Raw genomic sequence first — 27,268 nt, 5'->3', positions numbered from 1 at the left:
CTGCCCCAAGGGGTCCACAGGCCAGCCAAGCTCACCACATCTCCAAATCAAAATCATATCCCCCGACTCCTCTCCCATCTCTCTTGGGACTGCAGCTCTGTCCACAAATGGCTCCTAGGAGAGCTGCCAGTCATTCCTGCCTTTCTTCTTCCCTCTGTCCCCTTCTCCCAGGAACCCCATGGGCTTCATCAGTCCTACACACCTTTCCTCCTCCTGTTCCATTACCTGAGTGAAGCTGCTCTTCTCTTCTAGCGCAGGTAACTGCAATGGCATCTAAGTGACTTCCCCAGCCCTTGTTCTGTCCTACAGATTCATGCTAAGGAGGCCCCGATGGCCCATAGGTTCATTTGTGCAAAAAAGAAAAAGATGCCCCTTCCCCAAGACACTTGACTGCCATCTGCTGGCAGTCTCTATAATAAATAAACAATTTTTTTGCACTCTGATGGCAAGCATACTTCTTCAAGGCGTGTCCTTGTGCAGTGTGTGACCAGCACAACCCAAACATGACCCTGGCTGACAAAGCAATCTTTTCAAAACACAGGATAATAAACAAAAATATTTAGATAAGAAAATGCTTGGTATTAAGTGGAGAGACCTAATTTTCTAGAAATAGTGTAAATGACAGGTTTCTGTGCTACACACTGAGTTAACGAGAGTGCCCTGAAATTCATCCCTGTTTTAAGACTTATTTGCCCTGTAAAAATATATTACTGAACACATTATCACCAAAAATAGTTATAAATAATTCATTCTCATATCTTACATTTAGAATATGTTTATGGTTGGTAAATATATATATTATGTATGGTTGATCAATATATGTTATATATAAATGCGTGCACATGTGTGTGTGTGTGTGTGTAAGTGAAAAATACTTTTTCCAGAACTTTGGGGCTTGTGTTTTCAGTGCTTTTTCCCCACTTACACTGGAGATGTGAACTGGGACAATATTGCCAGATTCTCTGTGCCAAGGAACTGAGATAGGAATTTGCGGACCGTTCTGAGCATGTTCGGGTCAACGGGATCTTTAGATGAGCAGGTGGGTGACATTCTTTGCCAGCTCATGCAATCTCCCCAACCAGCTGGGACCAGATCCTGCGTGTGTGCACCTGGGGTGGGTCAGGCAGCCCCTCCTGCCTTGCCTGGCACTTCCTTACTCAGTTTTGCTGAGAGCTATGCAACCTTTGACTGTGGCAGCCTAGTCTTTTCTGATTGGCCCTTCCTGGGGCCCTAAGCGCCTTCCAGAGGCAGTGACTTTCAGAAACCACAGACGTGAAAACCAGAGGCAAGGTAACCTGGCCTCAGGAAGCCCTGGCCTGTGGCCTGCATGGCCCTCAGGGTATCAGCAGAAGGACCCAGTTCATGGTCTGCCTCAGAGATCTGGGAGGGAGAGTGGAACTGAGCACCGTCACTTTAAAGTTCAGTTACAAGGGTGGCTTGGGAGAGGCTGTACCTGCGTGATCCTGGAGGGTGTGTAAGTGACACCCGTGTCCCAACAGGAGGACACTGTGATCTGAGCACCTGCTTCCAGACGCTTCTGAGAGCTGGAGGAGCTGCCTCTCACTGTGGGGTCAGGGCTCCAGGCAGCTCTGAGTCCTTGGTCTGGCTTCCCCACTGGTTCCCTGTCCCGGAGGCCCCAGCTGCTCGCTCTCCTTCCTGCAGGGCCCAGGACTCATTGGTGCTGGGACTAACGTTCTGGTAGTCCAGGAAGGCCCAAGCTGCCTTGTTTCTCAAAAGGTGCTTGGTCTTTACCTAAAATTTCCTATTTTAATTATTCTAAGTATACAACCCAGTGGCATCGAGCGCATCCATAATGTTGCGTGGGTAACCATCACTGTCATTGCCAGAATTTTTTGAGCCTCTCCCGTGGGAACCGTGACCCACTCAACTCCTGCATCTCCGTTCCCGCCCTCTGCCCCCTTCACTGTCCCTCATTTCCGACTTCCACTTCCCTACCTACTGCAGTTAGGCTTTGACCACCTGCCTCATCCCAGCCAAGGAAGGTTCCATGACGTTGAGCAGGTGGATCCTCTGCCCTTGCCTGGTTCTTATCAGCAGATTCTTTAGGGTCAGACTCCCACCCCACTGGCTTTTCTGGCATTGTCCACTTCTGCTTCCTCTGCCAGCTTTCTCCCTCTACCAAGGCACCATGGCATCCCCTGAGCTTGGTGCTGGACTCTGTCTTGTGGCTTCGCTTTCTCTCTGCATGACCACACTCACTCCCAGGACCTCAAGTCTTCCTCTGTGAACCCAGCCTGAGGTCACTTTGGGCCAAAGACACACCTAGGAGGTCTTCCCTGCAGAGCTGCCAACGTGCTGAGCGGTACTCACAGTAACATGAGGGCCAGGGAGGGAATCCTAACTGATAAATGGCAGAGTCAGATTCCAGGTCAGGCCGGGCAGGATCTGGCTTCCTGTGCACGCTGCCCTCCTGGGCATCTTACAGACACCCAAACTCCACAGATCCCACACGCAGCCCCGAAGGCTGCCCGTGCTTCTCCCTCTTGCCTCCCTCGTTGAGCTGTGGGACCTCACTCCCCACCCTCCAGTCTCCCCGCCCACACGGACGCTGCCCTAGAGGGTGTTATGGTTTGGATACAAGGTGTCTCCACCCGAAGCTCCTGTGCTAGGCAGGAATGTTCCAAGGTGAAATGAGTTGTGGCCCATCGCTCCATCCTAGTTTGAAGGGACCAACCAGGTGGTAGCTGTAGGCAGGTGGGGCCTAGCTGGAGGAGGTGGGTCCCCAAGAGTGTCCCCTGGAAGGGCTCATCTTTCCTGTGGCCCCTTCCCCTCGCTCTCTGCTTCCTGGTGGCTGTGAGCAGAGCCAGGCTCTCTGTCCTGGCCATCCACCGTGATGTTCTGACTCGCCTTGGGCCCAAAGCAACGGAACGCCTGAAGCAGTGAGTCCAGGAGAATTGACTTCTCCTCCCCTAGGCTGTCAGGTGTTTTGGGTACGACCATAACAAGTGACTAACACTGTGCAGCTTGGCCCGCAGAGAGCAGCCAGTCCGAGCCCGTCGTCTCTGACGCCCTCCCACTGGCCTGTCCAGGACTGGCCGGAGCGGACCCCACCCGCCTCACCCCCAGGTTACACTTCTATCAGCCCTCTGTGCAGCCCCAGTCTTGGCCACCGTCCGTTTCAGAGGGGACACTAAAACAGCTCCCACTGGTCTCCTGGACTCTGACTTACTTCTTGACAACAGTTCTTCACCTAGAGTCCCCCCAGTGCCAGCCCTGGCCTTCAGTGTCCCCAGCCCACCCTGTGTGTATAAAACGTGCACATCCTCTCAGGGTTCAAGGACCGTCAGAATGCAGCCTGCACCACGTGGCCTCCGTCTCCTCTCTTACCCACACCCACAGCCATTTCCCAGCCCTGTTCTGGACACACCGAACCTCCTGAGATCCTGCAGAGACCCCCAACACTTCCTCTGAACCCTGGACTCTCACCCCCTCCCCTCTCCTGTTTCCTCCTATTCCATCCGACCCATGGGGTCTACCAGCTCCTACGCATGCCCCACCCTGGCCTCCACCACAATCACCTGGGGCACGTTCTAAAAATCCCAATGCCTGGAACATACCTCAGGATCTCTGGGGGGTTCTTGGTATCACGATTTAACACCGATTGACTTGAGCAAAGCCAGGGTGGGGAGCCTGGCTGAGGTCTAAAGGGCCCTGCTTCCTATCAGGTGGCGCCTCCCACCCCGCCCAGCATGCACCTCCTCTCCTGTGACACGCTTCCTGCTTGTCCTCCCTGCCAGACTATGTGGAAGGTTTACCACGCCTGCCTGTGGAGGTCTGATCCAAAGGCTGCATCAATCAGGATTTGTTCCATGACTGTGAAGGTGACTTCAAGGGTGACAGGAGGTTTGTACATTTTGGACACACTTTCTTCCACAGTCAGTGGAAGCTCCTTCATAAAACAGACTGACCAGCTGGGTTAGCTTTTCATCGCTGGGACCAAAATACCCAACGAGAAGAACTTAGAGGAGGAAAGATTTTTCCTTTGTAGTTTCAGTCCATGGTTGATTGGTTCTGTTGTTTTGGGTCTGAACATCATGGCGGAAGGATGTAGTAGAGGAAAGGAATCAGCTCATAGCAGCAAGAAACAGGTAGAGGAGGGAAGGGTCCCCAAGAGCATGCCCCCCAGTGACATATGCCTCTAACCATGCCCTACCTTCCTAATTTCCACTACCTCCCAATAGTTTTCAAATTATTAATCCATCAAATAGATCAATTCACTGTGGAGGTTAAAGCCCTACCTGAGAACGCTGCTGTAGTGGAGGACTGAGCCTTCAACACATGAGGCTTAGTGGGGACATTCCAGATTCAAACCATAACACCAATCAACAAACACAAATCCTCCATTTCACTTAGTCAATGGTGGCCTGCAATTGCACTAATATAATCAAATTAATGGAAGTTGAATTAAAGTTCCTTGTCTCATGAAAATGCAAATTCAACCTGAGCATACACCACCTTAACAGAATGAGTCATTTATACTGTGCCCCAAATGATTTTATCAACACTTCATAGAGGGAAGAGGAAAAGAAATACTGTTTAGCGAGTGCATTCTCTGCACCAGGCATTGTACATGCATGAACTCATTTAATTAAATTAAACGAGCTAGCTCTGGAAAACTCCAAAGCTCAGAGAGGTTAAGGTAACAGTTGATGAATGGATAAATGTGGATTTGAAGTGACATCTCAGTCTGTGCTCTCCAGTTCCAACCTAAGCTTGGAGGGGAGAAAAAACACTAAGAGCCAGATGGAGTGGCACACACCTGTCATCCCAACAAGGAGGCTGAGGCAGGAGGTTCACAGGTTCTAGGCCAGCCTTAGCAACTTAGCAAGTCCATGTCTCTAAATTTAAAAAAATAATAATAAAATAAAAAGGGCTGGGGGGGTGTAGCTCAGTGATGGAGTGCTGGCCTAGCAAGCCCTTGTCTGGATCCAAACCCTAACACTGTGGGGGCAAAAGGCATAAAGCACAGAGAGACAGAGAGAGGATAGGCCTTCTCCTCCAGGACTGAGGACACAGCTGGATCCTGGCACCGGCTGGGGGAAGGGAGGGTTGTCATGCATATGGCATCCTGCTCTGCTCAGCCTCTCTTCTCTCCCCTTTCCTGCCTGCTCCACATCCATGGCCAGTTCGCCCACCAGGACTCACCAGCCATGGCCTTACCGCGGGCACTGATGTGCAGATAATAATAAAAGCGGACTCAGCAAATACTGCGGAATGAATGAATGGATAGGAAAACTCAACATTCCCCATCGAACGTGTCTGAGCCAAAGAGCAGAGAGGCCTATGATTCAAAAGACCAAATTTTTTTTATGTGCACCAAATGGAGACATAGGAAAAGCATAATTATTATTTATTACATGTATATGTAGCAAAAAAGTGCACAGTTTGGGGTCGAAGTCCCCGAATTCCAGCTCCCCACTTGGAAGCTGAGGGATCTTCACGTTGCTCAGTGTCTTCTAGACTCAGTGGGTTGTTTTGAAGCTTCATTGACCTCCACTCCCTCCCTGAGTTAGGAAAATTTCCCACCAGTTTCTTTTCTTTCTTTTAATTTTAATTTTTGGTTCTGGGGATTGAATCCAGGGGCACACTACCTCTGGGCTACATACCCAGTCCTTTTTATTTTTTAATTTTGAAACAGGTTGCTAAGTTGCTTAGGTCCTTGCTAAGTTGCTGAGACTGGCCTCAAACTTTCTATTCTCCGCCTCGGCTTCCAAAGTCACTAGGATTATAGGCATGTGCCACCATACCTGGCTCCCATTGGTTTCTTAGTCCCTCTGAGACTCGGTGAAATCAGACCACCTTGGGGTGCAGACAGGAACCTGCATTTGAAACAAGCATCTCTCAAGTCTGTGGGCTTGTGGCCAGAAGGCCAGCTGCAATCTTGCTACTCAAAGTGTGGTCTCTGGACCAGCAGCGGCAGCACCACTGGAGTCTTCGACCTTGTCAATGCGGTTCCTGTGGGGTCCCCACTTTGAGAAGCACTGCTCTGCAGGATTTGAATGGACTGAGTCCTGGAGACGCCCAGTCATCTCTCCAACCTCCCGAAGGATCCAGAAAGGTATCCAGTCCAGGATCAGGCCTTCGTTTGGTAACAAGTTAGGTGCTGAGGCCTGCCCGTTGGAAACTCCCAGGGAGACTGTGTCCATGCATAGACCAGGGCAGACTTTTCAGGAAATGCTGACTGGGGAGTGGCCAGGAGGCGAAGCCATGGCTCCTGAGGGAAGAACTGGAGGGAAGAGGAAACGGGGGCTGGGGATACAGCTCAGGCAGAGCCCCCTTGTCTACCATGAGCAAGACTCTGAGTTTGATTCCCTAGGACCACCAAAAGAAAGAAACTAAGAAAGAAACAGGAAGCAGGAGGCAGAGACCTGCCCAGGGTTTGCATGTTACAGTGCAGGGGCTGCGCTTGCCAGGGACAGTTTGCAGAGTCTGAATTTTTAATCTGACAGAATTTCCAAGGCACTTATCTTTGGTGTCCAGGTATTTTCGTTAATCTTGGGCAAAGTTAGAGACCCTGTTGCTCATGGATAAAATGACCCTATGAGGAAGCAATTACACTTATTTATCTATTTTTATGTTATATATTTCTTAGAAAACATTCCTGATATTGTGAAGCTTGGTTTCAATTTACCTATTACATAAGAGAAAAGCAACACAAAGTTAAATAGGAAGAACACACACAGTAAAAATCTCACCTTTTAGTAAAAACAACTAATTTAACAACATATATGGAAACTATTTCCTGTGTAACCATAGAAAACAGAGAACTGCCTCAAAAGAGGGCAAAATTTGAATATTGCATTGGGTTTATGGAACCAAGTGAAGATGCTTTTGATGTTCAGATAAGTGTTACTGATGGACACTGAGTCCTAATTTAAATATACCAGGAAAAACTGATGTTTAATGAGCAATTTGATATAAAGGAAAAATTCCTGTTTACAAAATTCTCCCTGAAGTTTCTCTTCTTCATGAGCCTAGATATTTACATATGGTAGTTCACCACAAAATCCTTGCAGATTGTATGTCAAAAAAAATTTTTTTTTTTGCAAAAATATGGGATGCACCCATTATGCGAAGCTTTAAAGTGCCAGCATTAAATAATATTTATTAAATGATTAAGTAAAAATCATTTATTACTAAACTGTCTTTGGTGCAAAATCAGGATGCACAGAACACTTGTGAATATAAGGTAATGAGATGGTGACGGTTATGTGGTGGAATATGGGGTAGCATTTGCTTCAATCTAGACACACCTGCAGGGTGCAGACCTGGAAGAGCCATTTAACTGTGGGTCTTCCATGTCGACCACCTGTCCTTCTGAGTCCCCAGGCCGAGCAGGCCAGGTGAAACCCTGTCACTACCCGCAGTCGCCTTGAGCCAGGCACGGGGTGGTTCAGAGCAGGCCTCCCCAGCTGGTGTGAAAGGGGCCCCGGGAGGTGGAGACCTGGCAGCGGCTGCTCGTCACCCTACCTGCCAGGTACTCGATGACTGCCGCCATGTAGACCGGGGCGCCCACGCTGATCCGGTACTTGAAGGTCCCTTTCTTCAGGTAACGCATCAATCTCCCCACGGGGAAGATGACGCCGGCCCTGGCTGACCGGGACAGCTTGGACATTTTCTTCTTCCCGCTCCGACCCGACATCTTGCCTCAGTTTCCCTCTCAGCTTGCTGACACGCTGGCTTCCTGGCACTCGCAATGCTGGGAAGGAAAGAAGGCAGGGGTGAGGAGACGTGGAGACACAGTGGGCACCGTGGAGTGGCCCGGGGGCTCCGTGGGGACTGGCTGCCGGTGGGAGCCGGGCATTGTCAGGCCACCACCCACAAACACTTCAAGAGGACAGGCCGACTGTCACTGAGAGGTGGGTTATGGGCCTGCGGTCAGCTGAACAGAGATCCCCAAAGACGTCCGTTTCCTCATCCCCAGAACCCGTGGCTGTTACTGTGCAGGGCAAGGGACCTTGTGATGAAACTGAGGACCTTGAGATAGGAGACCACCTGGATCATCAGGCGGGCCTAATGTAACCACCAGGATGCTTCCCAGAGCCAGGGAATCAGAGGGAGTAAAGGAGATGTATGAAGAGGAGGGAACAGGTTCTCTCGGAGCCTCCAGAAGGAACCGGCCCTGCCAATACCTTCCCTGTAGCTCACCGAGACTCATTTTAAACTGGGACCAAAGGTAACAAATTTGTGTTGTTTTACTGTTTATGTTTTGAGACCAGGACTTGCTATGTTGCCCAGACTGGCCTTGAACTCCTGGGCTCAGACAAGCCTCCCGCCCCAGCCTCCCGAGGAGCTGGGATCACGGGCGTGTGCCGCCACCCCTGTCTGTGCTGTTTGGAACCACTAAGTTTGAGGTAATTGACACACAGCATCAAGAGAACGAACTCGGGTCCTCTCGGCCCATGTGACCACGCCCATTATCATTGTTAGCTTTGATGCATGTGACTTGAAGCTGATTCGCAGTTCTCAGAGGGAAACACCCTTCTAAGTTCAACAATAATGTAGCCTTCCCAAAAACAAGCAGGCCAGAAGAGGCAATTTAAAAAAAAAATTTTTGTAGTTGTGTATGGACAGTGTGCCTTTATTTTATTTGTTTATCTTTATGTGGTGCTGAGGATCAAGCCCAGTGCCTCACACATGCCAGGCAAGCGCTCTACCACTGAGCCACAACCCCAGCCCCGAGGAGGCAGTTTTATTGAATATGCTCCTGTGGAGTAACCAAACATGTAAATGAAAAGACTAATACAACCCGTTTCTGCTCCTTGGAATGGGGAATCCAGATTGATTTTGGGGACGGATTTAAAGAAACCATGAAGAGGAGGCTTCTGTAGAGTGCCCCAGGATGCAGGTGTATAACTCACTGTTACTTAAGGAAGGCATCATTGGGGGACAATAAAATAGCTACATCCTCTTGGACAAGGTCTTTGTAAGGCCAAAAATAATTTGTAATAGATCTTGGGAGTGTTTGAACGATTGGTTGAGGGAATATTGTGACCAAAAATGTGATATAATTCAGAATAAGGAAATTACAAAGGAGACACACACATGCACGTGCACACACACACACACACACACACACACACACGACCCAGGACAAGGAGATGGAGATTTTCTATGAAAGGTGTTGCTGAGTCAAAGCTCTCTCTCTGCGCCAGGGTAACAGCATCCCTCTGGAGATGGAAATTGTCCCCACCCATTAAGGAGGCCATCTAAGTTTTGACTGGGTCATCTTACCCACAGCCAGGATGGCAAGAAGAACGGGGCTAAAACTGACGGAAGAAAGGGGTAAACGAACGCATGGCTCATCTGAAACGGAGGAGCAACTGGGATTTGCTTAATCTGGACGAAAGCGTGAACAGCTTTCTGTAGGGTTTGTTGACTCTACTATGACTGAAATGTTTCATATAAAAACTCTGGAATGAGGAACAAACCCTTTTCTCAAAACCCACCTGTCCTCCAGGTAGATGAGGCGAGTTTGGGGCACTTTGTTAGACACTTGACCTACATTATTTTAGGATGCTCTCGTGTACTTACTACTTTTCTATTTTATATGTCTTTTGCCACCAAAAGATGTGGGTGTTCATCGCTTAAGTACATGCAAAAGTAGCCTTAGAATGTCCCCTCTGACAGCAAGACACAGTTGGATAAAGCATGATCTTCGGTTTAGGATTTCTGAGTCTCCAGCGCTGCTGTCTGAGGCTGCTCACGCCAGTCAATCCCCTGCCCACGTGCTCTGCTTGGGGAAGGAAGCCCCTGCGAGTAAGCGGTGCAGGTGTCAATGCGTCTTGAGGAAACCGAGGCTAGGCATGTGACTGTGGAGCATGTGCTGGTGGCCAGTACCCTCCCAGGGGTAGGGGACGTGTGCAGCAGTGTCAAGGAGCCCCTGTCCTCACACCACACGTGTGTTAGCCAGGAGGGGGCTCCAAATGCAGGTGGTTCTTGATAGAGTGGAAAGAGCCCAGGACAGGGGGCAGGAGGCCCGGGAGTGGTCCCATCTCTACATAACTGGTTGCGTGAGCTCACGAAGTCACTTCCTTGGGCCCCCAGAGCCTCATCTACACAACAAGGGGGGAGGCTAATTGATCCTTAGGGTCCTTCTGGTCTTAAACTTTCTCATTTTTCTGAAATGCACTTACAAATGGTTTTAGAAAAGCAGCTTAGCCTCCTTAAGAAGTTGGTTCTCAAGAGTTAAGAGACTGTAGGTTTACAAAGATGCACTAGTGAATCCACTAAGCCAATTATGTGCTTCCCCACTCCCCCCAGTTACTGGTAAGTGTGGGTCTGTGTGGAGGGAGGATTAGTGAGTCTGGTTGCCAAGGAAACCACCTGAAAAGCCCATCACAGGGTGGACATGCCCTGTGGATCCGGAGTGTGCAGGATGGTCACAACCTCTCCCAGCTTCGTTCTCCCACCATGATGATGCAATGACACAAGGGCAGGGCCCCCTCCACACACACACACACACACACACACACACACACACACACACAGATAGACATACACACTTTCCTCAAATAAAACAGCTCAACAATAAAGCTACTCGGGAACTTCCCCAATGTTAGTAGTCAAGAGCAGTCACACACGGCCCTAAAAATTAGAAATTAGGACCAGGAAGGAAGAAAAGCAGGTGACTTCAGGGAGCTGATGCCTAAACAGTCAAGAAGACAAAACAGCCAAGGAAGGAAAATCGAGGCGGAAGCAAGCAGAGAAACACACCAGTCGCAAATTGCAAAACGGCCCTTAACCGTAGGGGTCATCCCAAGCGCAGAAGTTTATACCAGAGTCGCTTCTGTGGCCTCACTTTCCTCTAGGTCAGGGCCTTGGCAGAGCTGGGGAGGCAGCTCCAGGTGAGGTCTAAGTGTGAGATGAGGGACTGACGTCCTTCCACCAGGACCCGAGAGTTCTTTGTATGGTGATCCCCTTTACAGACGTGGTGTTGTTTTTAAGCAACCAAGCACCTACCTGTGGGCCCTGGCTGGGTGTCAGAGACACGAGGCCCCTGCCAGTCAGTGCAAATCAGATCAACTCCAGGAACCCCCAGGAGAAGCAGGAGGGGCTGGTGGGAGTTGAGATGTGGCCCTGGAGAGAGGACCTGCATCCCAAGACCACACCTCCCCTAAGCTGTGCCTGGGGTTAGGAGCAATGACAGCCCCTAACTTCCTTCTTTTCCAGGATACCCTGTCCTCTCATGCTATTCAGTCTTTTTTATTTTTTTTGGATTCGGTCTTGGGAAGTCAGGAGTTAAAGACTTGAATGGATTTTTTCCACATTCTGCAGGTTGAGTCTGATATAGGTCTACTGTCTAAAGAGAAAAGAATCATTGGAACAGGGAAATTTGTTTCCATCAGACTAATACTTAAATGTTTACATTTATTTACCTTCTGCTCTAAAACAATTTTGCTCTGATTAGGCAAAACTTAAGGACTGTAATACATTATGTTTGTTTCCAGGCTTGAACAGGATGGATGGGGCTCTGTGGGGCATCCCGCACTGCAAGGGCTGCAGGGGGGCACTTAGGGACCAGATAAAGCCTAGTTGTGCAATGGCACATGCCTGTAATCCCAGCAGCTCAGGAGGCTGAGGCAGGAGGATCGCTAGTTCAAAGCCAGCCTCAGCCACTGAGTGAGGCCCTAAGCAACTCAGTGAGACCCTGTCTCTAAATAAAATATAAAAAGGGCTGGGGATGTGGCTTAGTGGTTAAGCCCCTCTGGGTTCAATTCCAGTACCAAAAAAAAAAAAAAAAAAAAAAAAAAAAAGCCTAGATCTCTGATGTTTCTGGTCCATACCGTTGAAAGATCCAGGCATAGACTCTCGTAATTCCTTCCAAAGTGAATCTGAGAGTTTTAAGCTGTTGGTGGTGGGAAGCAGGAAAATAAAACTCCAAACTCAGAGGAGGGAGAACACAGCCTGCCTACTCCTCCGTGCCACCCCCAGGGCACGGCAGAGACCCTCACTGGTGTGCGAGCTGGGGGCAGAGGGCTATTCAGGCTCTGTTGTTCTAGGATTTATTTCCCTGATTGGGTTTTAAGCCTGTAAGGCCACCGATGAGTTAGATTTTATAGATAACACAGGGTAAATATTAAATTGCAGCACTGACTCAGACACGGGCAATAAACTCACACCAGCCTATTCCAATAACTACTGTATTTCACTGATTTTATGAGCCACTTTTTTTTTTTTTCATTTTACTGTCTCGAGAAATTGGTATGCATCGTACAATCAATGACCCAGAGTGTCAATGAAAGATGGCATCCATAGAGCATTTGTTATTGAACAAGAAACCACATTAGATGTTGTGGAATTTACACGATCCTTGTCTTTAAATATTTTCCAATGAAGTTGCATTGGAAAATAAGTAAACCGTAATACCATAATAAAGGTCATAATGAACCATAGTAAAGCTTCAGATAGATGTTAGAGCCACCGGTCCCAAACTCACAGGGCCCATGGGTGAGCCCGGAGCACTGGAGGAAGGCCGGAGCTTGGATTCCTGATCCGGGTTGGACCCCATCCCCACTACCAGTTTATGATGGCCCACAGTTTCAGATCGCATCAGGCTTCTTTTGATAATGCCAGATCTGTTTTTGACCATTGCTGGGATTAAACTTGCCGAGTGAAAATTGACATGGAATGGAAAATCTGATTCCAAGGTCTGAGCACCTGTGGAATGCCCAATAGGTGCACACAGCCAATTTGCCATCCGTTGTGGTTATTTGAGAATGGAATAAAAATATTCTTTTTTTGGGGGGGGTATTGATGATTGAACTCAGGGGTGTTTAACCCTTGAGCCACATCCCCGGCCCTTTCTGTATTTTATTTAGAGACAGGGTCTAGCCGAGTTGCTTAGGGCCTTGCCAGTTGCTGAGGCTGGCCTTGAACTTGCACTCCTCCTGCCTCAGCCTCCTGAGCCACTGGGATTACAGGTGTGTGCTACTGTGCCCTGCTCTGAATTCATTATTGTTAATTTTCAAATAGCTAGAACATTGGCAGGGCATAAATTCTTCATAAATAGCACTGACAGACCTTTCTTTTGATCCAGTGGCATTAAGCACTCATGCCAGACACTAAGAACTCTGTGAGCTCTAGAAAGTTTGGGCATTTTCTGTGTTACAGCTGACCACCCACAAGCTTAAACATACTTAGATGGCCCTTGACTTTCAGTGATTTGACTTAGGATTTTTTTTTTTTTTTTTTTTTTTTTTTTTTTTTTTTTTACTTTACAGTGGTGTGAAAGGTATAAGAATTCACTAGAAAGAATACTTCAATTTATAATTTGGGGGTGTGGGTGTAGCTCTGTGGTAGAGTACCTGCTTAGCATGTGTGATGCCCTGGGTTTGATGCCCAGCACTCCCTGCCCCAGTTTTGAATTTGGATCTTTTCTTGAACTAGCGATACGCAGTACAATTGTCTCTTAAATTGCTGGGTGGTGGGCTGCAGCTCTCAGTCAGCCACATGATCACCAGGGGAGTCACCAAGACTCAAGTGTGCTGTGTCGCTAAGTAGGCTGTTGGGTGGATCAGGTGTACTGAATGCAATTTGGAGAGATTTTCAACTTATGATGGGTTTATTGGATCATAACTCCAGTGTTAAGTCGAGGAACATCTGCAGTTATATTGTTCACCCTGAAGAAAGGAAAATAACATGAAAGGAGTTAATGTTTTTAGTTTTAGTCTCTTTCTTTTCTTTTTAGTGCTGAGGATTGAACCTGGGTCCTTGTACATGTTAAGAAAGCACTCTACCACTAAGCTATATCCCAAGCCCTTTTTACTTTTTATTTTGAGACAGAGTCTTGCTGTGTTGCTGAGGCTGGCCTTGAACTTGCAATCCTCCTACTTCAGCCTCCTCAGTTGCTAGAATTGCAGGGGTGTACCACTGTACCTGGCTTGGAGTTTATTTTAATCTAAGTAATACTTGCATATAGTCAAAAAACAATAAGGTACTGAAATGCAACTGTCTCCCATTCTACTCTTTCTATCCTCAATCTCACTTCCAGATGCAACTACATGTAGCAATTTAAAAATTTTAGTTCTGGTGACTACCTTCAAACTCCAGTTTAAACCTTTATGTCTCAATCCATTTTCATTTTCCCACAGTCTCCATCTGTGCCTAAGAAAATTGAGAACTTAACTCATCTTTCTTCTCCTTTTTCTGATTTTTTTTTTTTTGGCACCAGGGATTGAACCCAGGGGCACTTAGCCATAGAGCCACATCCCCAGCGCTTTTAAAATATTTTATTTAGAGTAGGGTCTCGCTGAGTTGCTTAGGGCCTCACTAAGTTGCTGAGGCTGGCTTTGAACTCACGATCCTCCTGCCTCGGTCTCCCGAGCTGCTGGGATTACAGGTGTGTGCACCACCAGGCACCTCCTTTTGCTAATCATTGGCGGTTGTCTTTTCAGTTTTATTTCCTCCACTGACTGCCCGTCTCCATCTCTGTCCCGACTCCGTGGATTTTAGGCATCTCTCGTGCCATCACGGTGATGGTGTAGACTGAGCCGCTGTCTCCCGCCCTCCCTCCGGTTTCCACCTCTGTCTCCTGTACTTTCCATCATCCTGGCTCATCGCATTTTATATTTTGTTCCCCAATCACAACAAAATCGTTCACCTCTTTTCGTCTGGATTTATTTTGAAAATGACACACCTGTAGGCAGCACGTGTGTGATTAAGACTTTGTCCGTGCTGTTCCCTTCTGATTCAAGGGGCTGAGGGCCTCCCATGTCTCTGTGGTCCAGCCTCAAGAACAGATTAAAAAAAGTCACTCCCTGCTTTCCTGGCTCCACACTTGGACCTTACCTTTATCCCTAACCCCTGAGGTCGCTATCCGCAGTTGATGCTTGTTAAGTGTGGTAGTTACGTTCTGCAGAGAAGCCAGGACCCCATTAACACGCGTGCTGCAGGGGGGATACAGGGCGAGTTCCTGCCACCTATGGTCACAACCATCAGGCCAGCCGATCTTGTGGCCGCTGTTTTTTTGGGAGCTGGGGACTGAACCCAGGCAAGCTCTCCTGTGGTAGGGTCTCTGTTCAAAGACATCTCTTTACTACAAGCCACTGAACCCTTGACACTGAGCTCCCGGTCAACACCGCAGCTCATGCCTGAATGTGGCTTATCTAACACCCATATTTTTTCCATATGGCATCTCGAGTCTTGCACCGAGGAACGCTAGACAGCTCTTCAGCACTACGCACTGAAGAGTGAACACTAACAAACCCCACAAAGAGGTGAATAGCAGGGCGCCAAAGAGACAGCAAGAAGGCTGCTTATTTACAGTGTGTGTTGACGCAAGAAGGGTGGGCCTTGCTCTGCTCACCCTCGGCTGGGAATGCGCACTTGGGGAGATGCACTTTGTGCAGCTTTGCACAAGCACAGTCCTTGAGTGACGGCAATAGTGCCGTAAGCGCTGATTTGGGGTTACAAATAAATTTTGGCCTAAGAAAATTTGCCTACGTTATCAGTGAATAATGAGAATGGACAGTATTTTTCTTTTTTCTTTTGTGGTACCAGGGATTGAACCATTGAGCCCAGGGGTGGTCTACCTCTGAGCTACATCTTCAATCCTTTTCACTTTTTTAAAATTTTGAAACAGGGTCTCATTAAATAGCTGAGGCTGGCCTTATAACTTTTGATCCTCCAGCCTCAGCCTCCAAAGTTGCTGGGATTACAGGTGTGTGCCGCCATACTCGGCTTGTATTTTTCTTTGTTCTTGTTGACTAAAGAAAAACATACCACTATCCTATCTCCCAAATCACCCAGTTTCTCAATTACATGTTTTTTTTTTTTTTTTGCGGGAACCATATTCTTTCCAGAAACTCATTCCAGAGGGCCTCTAGTTATTTTACCTAGTGGTCATCCTGGGCTGTCTTCCTGCTTATCCTTGATCCCAGCCATTCCTCTTTCTTGGTTTGTAACTCTTCAGGAAGTTTATAGAAGAGTAGACTGTTTTCTTACACAAATGAAACTGTCTTAATTGAGTGATCTTGGATTATCATTCAGTGGGATGTATAACTGATGGCATCAAAATAATTTTGCTTTAACAAAATCATCGATCAAAGTCATTGATGACCCCACCCCATCCCACTCATCCTGCTGGGTACTAGGCAATAAGCCAGTTCAATCTGAAAACTTGAGGGTTTTCTTTCCTTGGGGACTTCCCATTATGTGTGACTATTCCCCACCCCAGCATCCCTTTATTTCCCCCATGTCTCCCTTTACTTGTCTTTTCCTGAAACATCTATAAACTAGATGTTGAACCTCCTACTTTACTCTCCAAGTCTCTTGCATTTTTCCTTTTTCCTTTTAGTCCTTTCAATATCTAATTCTGGGAATCATACTTTTAATCTCCAAGAGCTATTTCTTGTTTTCTCTGTTCCTTTTTCACAACATCCTGTTCTTTTATGAATGTACCATGTCTTCAAATTCTTTGCAACTAATTAGAACGTGTTAAAGTAACCTTCTGTTTTATCCAAGCAGTTGTCCCAGTTACTTATGTTCATTTTTCCCTTTCATGTTTTTCCCTTTCTTTAAATGCCTGGAAATCTTTGGTTATACACTTGTATTTCAGAATAAAGCACAGGTAGATAGAAGAGCTATTGTTTGGTAGGAATGCACCTGCTTGGGGCTTCTGGGTGTGTGTACAGGGCATGCCAACTAGCAGGACTAACTTAGATTACCCCATTAGGGGATAAGAGCCCCCACACGTCAGACTGAGGGAGCCTTACTTCACAGAGCCATATCCCTCCCCGAAATTCTAGATGTGTCCTGTAGTTAGATTTCGTTAGCAGAACCCTCAAGTTGTTAGCTTGGTGAATGAACACATTTCCAGAGACTCTCCCAGGGCAGGGAGAGAGGTCAAGTCACTCAGCTGTCCCCAGTCCCCCTTCACCCACTGTGGCTTCTGTGCTCATTCTTAGCTGTGGCTTCCCCTGAGACAGCACACACGTGTTCCTATGCCCTTTCAGTCTTCCAGAAACTTCTCGAAATTGCCAGTTTGCTGATGACCTACACCAGACCCCTTCCTCTGTTCTTGAGTGTTTATTTACCATCATTTCTCTGGGCTCTCGAGAAGGAGGGGGCTGAAGCAAAGCTCATGTGCTCGGTCTGTCCCTTTGAACTGGAAACCTGAAGAGTCATTTTCACTTAACACCTTTTTAAACATACGTCATTTGCAAATTAGCCTGGAGATGAATGTGTTGGTGAAGAAGAAATAGTTCAACTGTCTTATAATTGAATAATAATGTCATGTTAAAAAATTAAGATCGCTTCTACCATCAGGTGAGTCATTGGAAACTAACTGGTCTGGAGATAATTAAAAAATATAAAATTTAGTATCAAGAAATTGTATAAGATTCATTAATAGAATCCAATTCAGTGTGTCTGTGTCTGTATGATTGTAGCATATGGAGTCCCCATAAACAATATTTAGTATTATATTGTAATCCCAGAAAGGAGGAGGGGAAAGAAAGGAAAAACTCTCAGTATTTGCCCTTATGAGGCAAATGAATCAATTGCTTTCGGTGGGAAATGGCTAACTTCATTTAACACTCTCAAAGCCTTCCTAAAGAGTCTGATTCTCTGGACCAACATTTTCCCTCTAATTCAAATAAGTTCTTTTTCAAGTAGTAAGAGCTGATAAAGAGTGAAGCATTTTTTATGTCTCAAACAACTCCTTGACATTTTAGGTTTTTTTTTTTTTTTTTTTTTTTTTTGGTAAACTGATAAAGACCATGACAAACTCAGCCAAACAGCGAGATGGTTTGTTAGAACCCTCCAGTGCCCTGATTTTTTGGGGGGAGGTGGGTACTGGGGATTGAACCCAGGGACAGTCACCCACTGAGCCACATCCTCAGTCCTTTGTACGCTTTATTTAGAGACAGGGTCTTGCTAAGTTGCTGAGGCTGACTTTGAACTTCCGTTCCTTCGGCCTTAGCCTCTGGAGTTGCTAGGATTGAGGGCATTTGCCACTGTGCCCAGTCAGTATCCTAATTTAAATGACCTTTTTTTTTTTTTTTTTAATAGTCAAACTTCTACACAGAGGTTTTTAAAAAGACAGAACATGGGTTGGGGGAGAGAAAGAGAAAGAAGGAGAGGGAGAGAGAGAGAGAGAGAGAGAAATCAGTAACCTGAGGGTGAAGCAGTAATCATAGGTCATAGATAGGTAAGGTCAGGTTGATGAACCATTTGCTAGAGGATCTAGGATACAAGACAGCTTATTTTAAAGTACTCTTTTAAGATCAAGCTCTTCGGAAGCATACAAATCAAAATGCTTTCACATATGTTATTTTAACTCTAGAAATAAGAGGTCTTACAGCCTTTTAATGATGAAAATGACTTAAAAAAAACTTTAAATACTGTTTTCTAAAATGTTCATGAACATGAAATTTATAGTGTCATCTTCTAATGGATCTCTGTACTGTTTCAAAATTGCAGAAAATTTTTCCAATTTATTTATTGTTATTACCTAGGATAGTTCCCTCATCTGCAATACCGTGCTTTGGAATATCTGATACTGTAAATATTTATGAAAAATGAAGCCAACACTGAAATGAACCGTCTTTACTCTGTCAGTTCAAAACTATCCTTTGGGAGAATAAAATGAGATGAAATAAAACTAAGTAGGACATAGGGGGATTCAAAATAAATATATTCACTATATGTAGAAATACATTTTAAAGGGCATGAAAAAAAATCTCTTAGTTTCACACCTAATAGCATTCTATTATATTTTGGCGTGTTATCCTAAGTACTGTATTAAAATAATAATAGTTTGTTAGCATTATTTTGTAGCTGTAAAAACCATTTTCAGTAATACCAGCTAAATCACTTGCTCTATTACACTTCCATTTATGAACTCCAAGGGCAAATCATTATTGCACAAGTAATACTTTCCAAACCATTTTCTTCCAGGGCCACCTTTAAGTGAATGAGAATAGTCAATAATTTTATCGTCATATATGTTAAAGCACATTAACAATTTATAATGTAAAGAGCTATATCAAATGCAGTTTCATCAAAATGACACAGATCAAATTAACCAAATTAACCAACCATGAATGTGAGAACCAAGCATTAATCCAATTTATTTAAATTATACTATTGGATAACAAATCATTCCCTTTTTAAAAGAATTTCCATTCATGTCTTGGAGTGCGAAGCTCAATTGCCTGCACGTTCTTGGTCATTCAGAGGCACAGAACTGCGTGGCCATTTCGGTCACTCCAGAGGCGCCAGGGGAGGGGGAGGGGCGGGGCTGGGGGACTTAGGAGACCTGTGCTTCTGTGCACTGAGACTCTTACTTTTTTTTTTTTTTTTTTTGTCTGGGTTGAACTTGAGCTACGATTTTTTTTTTTACAGTAGAAAACAGAAGTTGTTGCTCTATAGTTGGTTTCTGCATCCACTTTCTAATATAAACCTGTGGCCACTGATGATGGGACTAGTTGAATAAGAAAGGGGCGACAATTTTAGTTTTGTTTGAATTTGAGTTAGGAATGCGTTCCAGGAGAAAGTCACCCAGAACACACGCTGGCTTTTGCCTTCTCCAGTCTATTCATTCAAGGAAAACAAAAACAAACCAACAAATACCAAACAACAACAACAAAAAACCTAAACCTTCACAGGGTCCTGCCTGGTCACTGGTGTTTTTGGCTCTTGGAGAATTGACCAATAGGAGCGGCAGGCAAACTACGTCACCATCTCAAAATCGGACAGTCTACAATTAGTGTGAGCAGCCGCCTCTTTGGCATCTCTGAGCTGTGATGAGCTTCTCAGGGGGGATGGAGGTTGGAGGACGGAGGACGGAGGATGGAGGATGGAGGATGGAGGATCCGGGGGGTGGGGGCGGGGAGCTGAGGGTACCAGTACCAGACAGCAGGAGCTACTGATCCAGCAGCGACTTCCAGAGACATCAGTGTGGCTGGGCAGCTGAGCACTCTGGTGGGCCAGGTGTCTGCTCTCCAACCTTGAACAACAGACCGCCCTTAGCCGAGGCAGCCGCTCTGCAACGCTTCCTCCGTCCTTTCCCCGCCTGCGCCCGCTACCCTGCTTCCTTGCAGACATGCTCAGGCAGTGGCTTTGGCTCCACGTGTGGTGTTTGTGCTGTTGACAGGCAGTGGGACCCAACAGTCCCGGGGGCACTGGCGCCAGCGACAGGCTATCCCTGGTCACATGGTGCCATTCCCTTTGTGGGAGACCCGGTAAACCTCAAGGAGACACAGTAGTGTTAGAAGGGGCAGGGGTGGTGGCCCAGGGCGGAGTTTCCACTTCTGCATGGACCAGCCATTGTCCTCAGGCAAATCAGATTTTTAAAATCCTCTTGGACTTGGAACAGTTATAGGAGCTCTTATGTATGACACAGAGGGGGCGGTGGTGGGAACCCGGGTGGCTGTGTTTCCCCCTTTCCCACCCTGGGCTCTCAGGAGCCCCACCTGAGAACCCAGCACCTGCCTGTTTCCAAGGTCTCCAGCTGAAAAGATGCTGCTGTTCCTCGAAGATGCTCCCGACCCTCACCTGCTACCTAGGCTTGCAGAGGTGCCACGAGCGGGAAGACAGATCCAGGGGATCTGTCCTTTGCGGTCACTGTTTCATTGTCTATGATCCTCATGGAAAAGCAAAGCTGAACCTCAAAGATTTGTTTTCACTTTGCTCCTAGGATGGTCTGTTCTTCCCCTTCAGACAATGATCAACTACAGAGCCGCTGAGGAAAAATTCATTTTAGTGGTGGCAGCAGGGGGCAGGGGCACCTGAGTGGATTATCACTTCATTGAAATTCTGCAAAGCTGATCAAGTGATCAATGTGGAAGTTCACCACTCTGATGGGGAACGCAGTGAATTATCATCTGACCTAAAAGTTTATGTTGTATGTCGCATAAACTATTGCAATTTACCCTTTTGTATTCCACCATAACTATTTAATTTTAATGCTTTATTGAGCAGCAAAGGCAGCTCAAAATAATACATAAGTCTGTATATATACCATTAGTGGTGCAGCCCACCAAACACAGGGCCTCAGGGCCGGGATCGGGCTGATTTGATCTTATTACATTTTTGTCCTGTGTCACGGAAACTCCTCCCCACTACCCCTGCAATTTAGGAATCCAAAAAATCATTAGGACTGCTTCTCTTATCCAGAAACAACCCCCCAGATCTCTGGCTAGAGAAGCCGTTGTCATCTTGGGTTGAAAAATACAGTCCCATAGCTAACTCTCCCGCCGTCACAGGAGCGGCTGGAGAGATGTCCCTAGACCGGTGTCGATGCATATTTTCACACACATTTCTGTCAAAGCACGAGAATTTTGACTTGAATTACTTACTCCATTCCAGGTCCAAATTGGCAATGCCAGTCAAATAAATCGGGCAAAGTATGATGGATGGTGAGACGGATAAATGAACAGTAAGGGCTTCAGAGAAACCACCAGATTTATCTTATTTAATACTTTGTGACAAGACAGTTTAAAGTACAGTGTCATGTGGCTCAATCTGAAACTCTTTATCTTTCATTTGTCATAGTCAGGGAAAACAGTGATGCAAATGAAGAGTTTCTTAAATAAAAATTTGTATACCCTAGTCTTCAAACGACACAGCCGGAGGATCCCTGGGTGCTAGTGGCGCCTCCAGTTTCCTGTGGGGACATGGAGATGGAGGGCCACGGAGCCAGGCTGCATGGGCCGCAGTTCCCTGAGTAGGGACTCTGAGCACTGTTTATTTTTGGACTGTGGATTGAACCCAAGGGCACGTAACCACTGAGTCACATCCCTAGTCCTTTTTTTTTTTTTTTTTTAATGTTTTTTAGTTGTTGAAGGACCTTTATTTCATTTACTTTTACATGTGGTGTTAAGGATCGAATCTAGTGTCTCACACAGCTAGGCAAGCACTCTACCACTGAGCCACATCTCAGCCCTTTTATATATTTTATTTAGACACAGGGTCTCACTGAGTTGCTCAGGCCTTTGCTAAGTTGCTAAGGCTGGCTTTAAACTTGAGATAGATCCTCCTGCCTCAGCCTCCCCAGCTGCTGGGATTACAGGCATGTGCCACTGTGACTGGCTCTGGACACCTCTTTTCTTTTCTGTAAGATGGGTATAAAAAAGTACCTACCTGTAGGGGTGTTGTCAGAATTAAATGAATTAAAAGTGTTTAGAACTGGACCTGGCATTTAATAAATATTAACCATTAGGTTTACTTCCTCAAAAGAAGACATCACAGAGAGCTATTTTTGTGGCCTATAGTCTTCTAGCATCTTCTCCAGCACATTTCTATTGGTTTCTCCATTTCAAAGGCGGTTACTGCAATACTATAGGGCTTGAGGTGGTGTGCCCGAGTCACATAATCTACAAATACTTTGTTCGTCCCAAGGTTGGGCCCGTTTGGTCCCCTCCTCATCTAATTCCATATTTTCCAAATTCCACCTGCCTGGGATTCACAATCATCTTGAGGTTGGAAGCATAGGATTTCACAAAATCATAATCTAGGACTGAAAGGTGGTTGATGACTGAGTTACCCCCGCCCCCGCCTTATTTTACCTACAGTGAAAAGTGATTTGGAAGGCACAGGGGGTACTGAAAGGCCCGTCCATGCCACAGTCTGTGCCAGCAAGCCTAGAGCCCCCGAGTTTCTGCACCGCTGGTCTGAGGTTGCTTTTCCTACGCTCTGTTCCATCTGGTCCCTTGTGAGCTTAGCAGAGTGTTAGGTACTAACAGTGGACAGTCAATCAGTCCTTAAATGAGTGACCCAATAAAGGAAACCAAATTAAATTTTGTTTCAAAAGCATCTTTAGTTTCTGTGATTTATTGTTTGGAAATGAATTATGCTCTCAAATACCTTTCTTTTCTAACCTAATTCCCAAGAGCCACCCCAATGTGTCCCCAAGGGAAAAAAATTCTCCACCCTCAGGTTCTCCTTGTATTTCTTAAAATGCCACCTTTGTCTTTCTCTTGTCTCGTTAAAAAGTACTGTAGTATTTTTGACTTTCAATGCACATTATCTACCAATCGTTTTAAAATTAGTTGTATTCAATTATCCAAGCATTATATAAATTAAATCAAAGTGTAAAATTTCAAATATTATATTGATGGTAACAAATGGGTATGAATAATGTTGACTAAAGCCCTTCCTGACAAGTGCAGCTTGTCTGTCCTGTTAGCAATTTAATTTATAGAAATATTTATATTTCTATAAATTAAAATTAATTTATAAATTAAATTTATAATTTATTAATTTATAAATTAATTTCTATAAATTAAAATATCATTGTTTTTATAGCAACAGTACCACATGATAGGTACTGTTTGGCAATTTGCCTGTTTTCATTGATTGCATTTTGGGGAACTTTGTCTCAGTATAGACACATTTGTTTTATTCTTTTTAACAGCTGTCTAATATTCCAGAAGATAGATGTACCAGACTTTATTTAGCCATTCCTTATTTATGGCCATTAGGTTGTTTTCAATTTTAGCAATGAACCAGAACTCTGCAATGAACATCCTTACACATGCTGAGCATGTGTGTGCCTACTTTTTTTTTTTTCAGGATTGGACCCAGGGGCATTCTACCACTGAGCTACATCCACAGCCCTTATATATGAATTTGTTTTGAGAGGTGGGGTCTTGCTAATGTTGCAGATAAACCTCCTGCCTCAGGTATGTGCCACCACATCTGACTTTTTCAGGATATATAACAAGGAATGAAATGCTGGTCACACAATGTGCACATTATTCATTTAGTAGTGCCCAAACGGCTCTCCAAGTTGATTATATCAATGTGCACACGTGCCGGCAGTATGTCCAAGTTCCAGGTTCCCCGTAGTTCACCAACATCACATTTCTCTTGGTTTGGCTGCCCTTCTATTTGATCTCCGAGGCCTGAGGTGCGAGCTCAGTGAGCACTGGATGGTGACTTTTACACTTGCTTCCCCCATTTGGAGGTGTTTATGAATGGGTGCTTGGTATAAATGTCTGCTGAGTGATCTCCAAGTGTTTTGCTCATCTTTAGGCAAGTTTTCAAAAGCATTTCCCAAGCCTGTGTCTCAGTTTGAGGTTCTTTCTTTCTTTGTGTCTTTGTAATGGGGGTTGACCCCAGAGGCATTTTACCACTGAGCAACAACCCTAGTCCTTTTTATTTTTTGAGACGATGACTCTGGCTAAGTTGCTGAGGAGCTTGCTAAATTGTTCAAGCTGGCCTCGAACTTGTGATCCGCCCGCCTCAGCCTGCCTAGTCTCTCAGATTACAGCCAGCCTGGTTGAGGTTATTTCTGAAGAATGAAAAACATTCTTACCCGACGAATTTCTGCACATCCATCCCTCCCCAAGAACAAGTTACAGATCTCTTTCCTTTAAAGTTGCCTGCGACAGAATTCACCTCCTGCTTTGCTGGCAGGAGGCAGAGAAAACAGACATGGTTGTCTCAGACAATAGCTAGCGGGTGTCCCACCCATTGGGAAACAGCAGACCAAAAGCTCTTCACAAACCCGGGAACTCAACAGAGGGTAGAATAGTGAAGCAGCCGGGCCAGAATCTTTCAGTCATTCTGGATCCAACGAGGTAAATTCTTTAATAGAGTTTGAAATAGCGGATCCCATTAATAATGTCCACAGTCTGACCAGGAATGGATCCGGTAAGGCAGAACTGTTAGGGTAGGAAAAACCAGAGGAAGAGGAAAAGTGGGCTTATTTTAGGAGGAAAGATGGATGTAGGAAAGAGGAGTTTTGAAGATGTGAATTGTGCAATTCAAGATACATTTTCCCACCCGGCAATGCCTGTATTTATTTATATGATAATCTTGGGCTAAAGCAATTCTGAAATTCACAAGCGCAGTACAAATCTTGTAGCTCTGAATATTTAATTTGAATATAAGAAGAGTTTGCTTGTGGGGTAAGAGATGACTTTCAGTTAAATATGAATGGATTGAGAATTGTATACAGCTTAGTTTGTGTTTTGAAACAACATAAATGAAGACATTCTCGTTCTTAATAATGTTTTCTTTTTCTCTCACCTATTGACCCGTCTCAGTAGCAACTGTGCAGCTCAGTGAGAGTACGATTGTATTTCAACTGAAACACAAATGAGAAAAGTGAGGCCACTATTTGCCATGGCGGATTGATTGGCCCTAGGGGTTCCTGGGTCTTCAGGGGCCCTTGTTCTGAATTCCGCTGAGCTGGACAAGGCTGCCCCAACAGCTCCCCAGCGCTGTTATATTACCAGAACTACCCGAAAAGCAGACTGCGGAGCCTGGTTTCCATTGCACTCTGTCAAACACACAGGGACTCACACTTTGGCTTCTCAGCCCATTTTTTCTGGCCTCTTCCATCCCTTCACCCATCAAGGGGCCATTGCCATAAACGCCCCAGCAATGAGCAGGCCTAAAACAGGCCCATGCTGGCCCTTGTCACCCAGGAACTATTCGCGATTCGAGAAACTCCTGGAGAAGGCTCTTTGGCCCTTGGAGCACCAATGAACCTTTGACCATTGTTGCGGGGAACAAAGAGGGCAGGAGCGGAGGGCGCCCCCACGAGGAAAGGCGGGAGAAGACACCCACGGGCGCGAAGTGGGAGGCTGGCCAGACTGGAAGGAGGGTGCACCTGGGCTGCCCGCTGGGAGCCTGCAGAGACAGGGCTGGTCCCCGCGCGCCGCGCCCCGCGTGCGATTCGCTCCGTGTCCGGCGCAACCCTTTTCTACCCCTCAGTTCTTTCCTGCGCCGCGGCCACTTTTATGTCCTTTTTCTTTATATTGCTACTGTTATTGTTGTTGTTATTATTATTATTTTCCCGCGCAAAGCGGGAAGCCGGGACTGCCCAGACGAGCCGCGGATCTGCCGCCATTTCCCGGTGAAAGCGCAGCGCGCGTCGGCACCGGGCGCCCCGGAAAGGGAACCGGAGGGGAGTGCCCAGCCCCGCGCCCTCCTCCGCGTCGTCCCCGGGGCGTGCGCCCGCCCGCGCAGCAGCCCCCGGCCCTCGCCCGCGCCGCCCGGCGTCCCCGGCCTGACCTTCCCCAGCGCGGCCCGCCCCCGGACCGCGGTCCCTTCCCTCCACCCGGCGCCTCCGCGCCCCCTCCATTGTCAGCCCGGAGCAGCCGAAGCCCACCCCGGGCACCTTTGGAGGCCCCGAGCGGCCATACTCCGGCGCCCTCGGGCCTGACGCAGCCCCCAGCACCCGGCGCAGCCCCCCTCCGCGTCTGGGTGCCTCCCTCTTCTGCGCCCCAAACTCCGCATCCCTGGGAGCCCTCGGCTCCCTCCAGGGCCAGCCTCGCCCGGGGCCCGCAGCTGGACCGCGCATCCCTCCTTCCTCCCTGCCTCCTTGCCCGAGCTGCCCCGGCCCCTCGCCGGCCGCAGGAATTTTGCCGCTTCTTTAGCACCCCCCCCCCCCTTTATTTCCCGAGGAAGCAAGTTGGGCAGTTTGGTTTATTAATTTTTCTATTTTGCAGAGGGTGGGTCGGCTATTGGGGATGCGCCCGCAGGGGCTGGGGGAGAGGAAGGGGCGGCTCTCTCCGGCCCCTGCGCTGCCCTGGCAGCGCGTTTTGTTTCCAGACCCCGGAGCCCCTAAACAATAATGCCATCGCCATGGCGGGCTCACCTGGTGCTGCGCCGCCGGCTCCGGGCGCCCGGTGCCCTCTGCGCGCCCCTCCCCGGGCGCAGGTTCGGCCCGCGCGGCGCCGGTGCCGGGCAGGACTCTTTGCCTTTCTTTGGGTTTTATCTGTGCGTGTCAATGGCGGCAAGCGGCAGTTCTCTGGGCCGCGGATAGTAGCGGGGGGAGGAGGAGGAGGGAGAAGGGATTGCTCCTTCTCCACATAACCACCTCTAGGAGGAGTCGCTCAGCCTCATCCCCCGCCAGCCCAGGCTCCGCGATGGGTCCGGGGCTTTCGGTGGGGCTTGATGAGCTATTGTCCTTCAGGAGCTTTAATGATGAAACCGCGCGGCCTCCGCGTAGCCGGCGGGTCTCTTGGCTCCGCAGAGGGCCACTAGCTAAGACAAGGATAAAGGTGGGGACAGAGGCACCGTGGTCACCATCCAGAGTCTCCTGTTAGCTAGATTCACCTTTGGTGGGAGACGGAGGCGCGGGTTCTGCCAGTTCTGGGGAGAGCCTTAGAAGGTGAACGCAAAAAATGCTACTTTGGTTGCTCTCAGTGTCCTGAAATAATAACCACATTAACGTTTGCGTCCACCACTGGGGAGATAGCATAGTGTGGCCACAGCCACAGAACCTGAGAATTTATGTATCTGTGTTTGTGTGCTTTTTATGAAGACCTGTTTAGAATAGGTTGTTATG

At 47.1% G+C, this 27,268-nt stretch overlaps 1 protein-coding gene across 1 annotated transcript in view; it reads right to left on the bottom strand.

Moving 5' to 3' along the window:
* Positions 1-26,752, bottom strand: part of LOC124985130 (core histone macro-H2A.2) — a 52,512-nt gene extending 25,760 nt beyond the window's left edge. The window contains exons 1-2 of the mRNA XM_047553517.1: positions 26,576-26,752; positions 7,492-7,720 (exon numbers count right to left, since the gene is read on the bottom strand). Of these exons, the coding sequence (XP_047409473.1) occupies positions 7,492-7,663 (172 nt within the window). The 5' untranslated portion in view covers positions 7,664-7,720; positions 26,576-26,752. The remainder of the gene's footprint in view (positions 1-7,491; positions 7,721-26,575) is intronic.
* Between the last annotated feature and the right edge of the window lie 516 nt (positions 26,753-27,268).

Source organism: Sciurus carolinensis, chromosome 5 (assembly GCF_902686445.1).
Source record: "Sciurus carolinensis chromosome 5, mSciCar1.2, whole genome shotgun sequence".
NCBI lineage: Eukaryota > Metazoa > Chordata > Mammalia > Rodentia > Sciuridae > Sciurus > Sciurus carolinensis.
The sequence above is the reverse complement of the archived record's forward strand: the minus strand, read 5'-3'. Positions and strand labels throughout refer to the sequence as shown.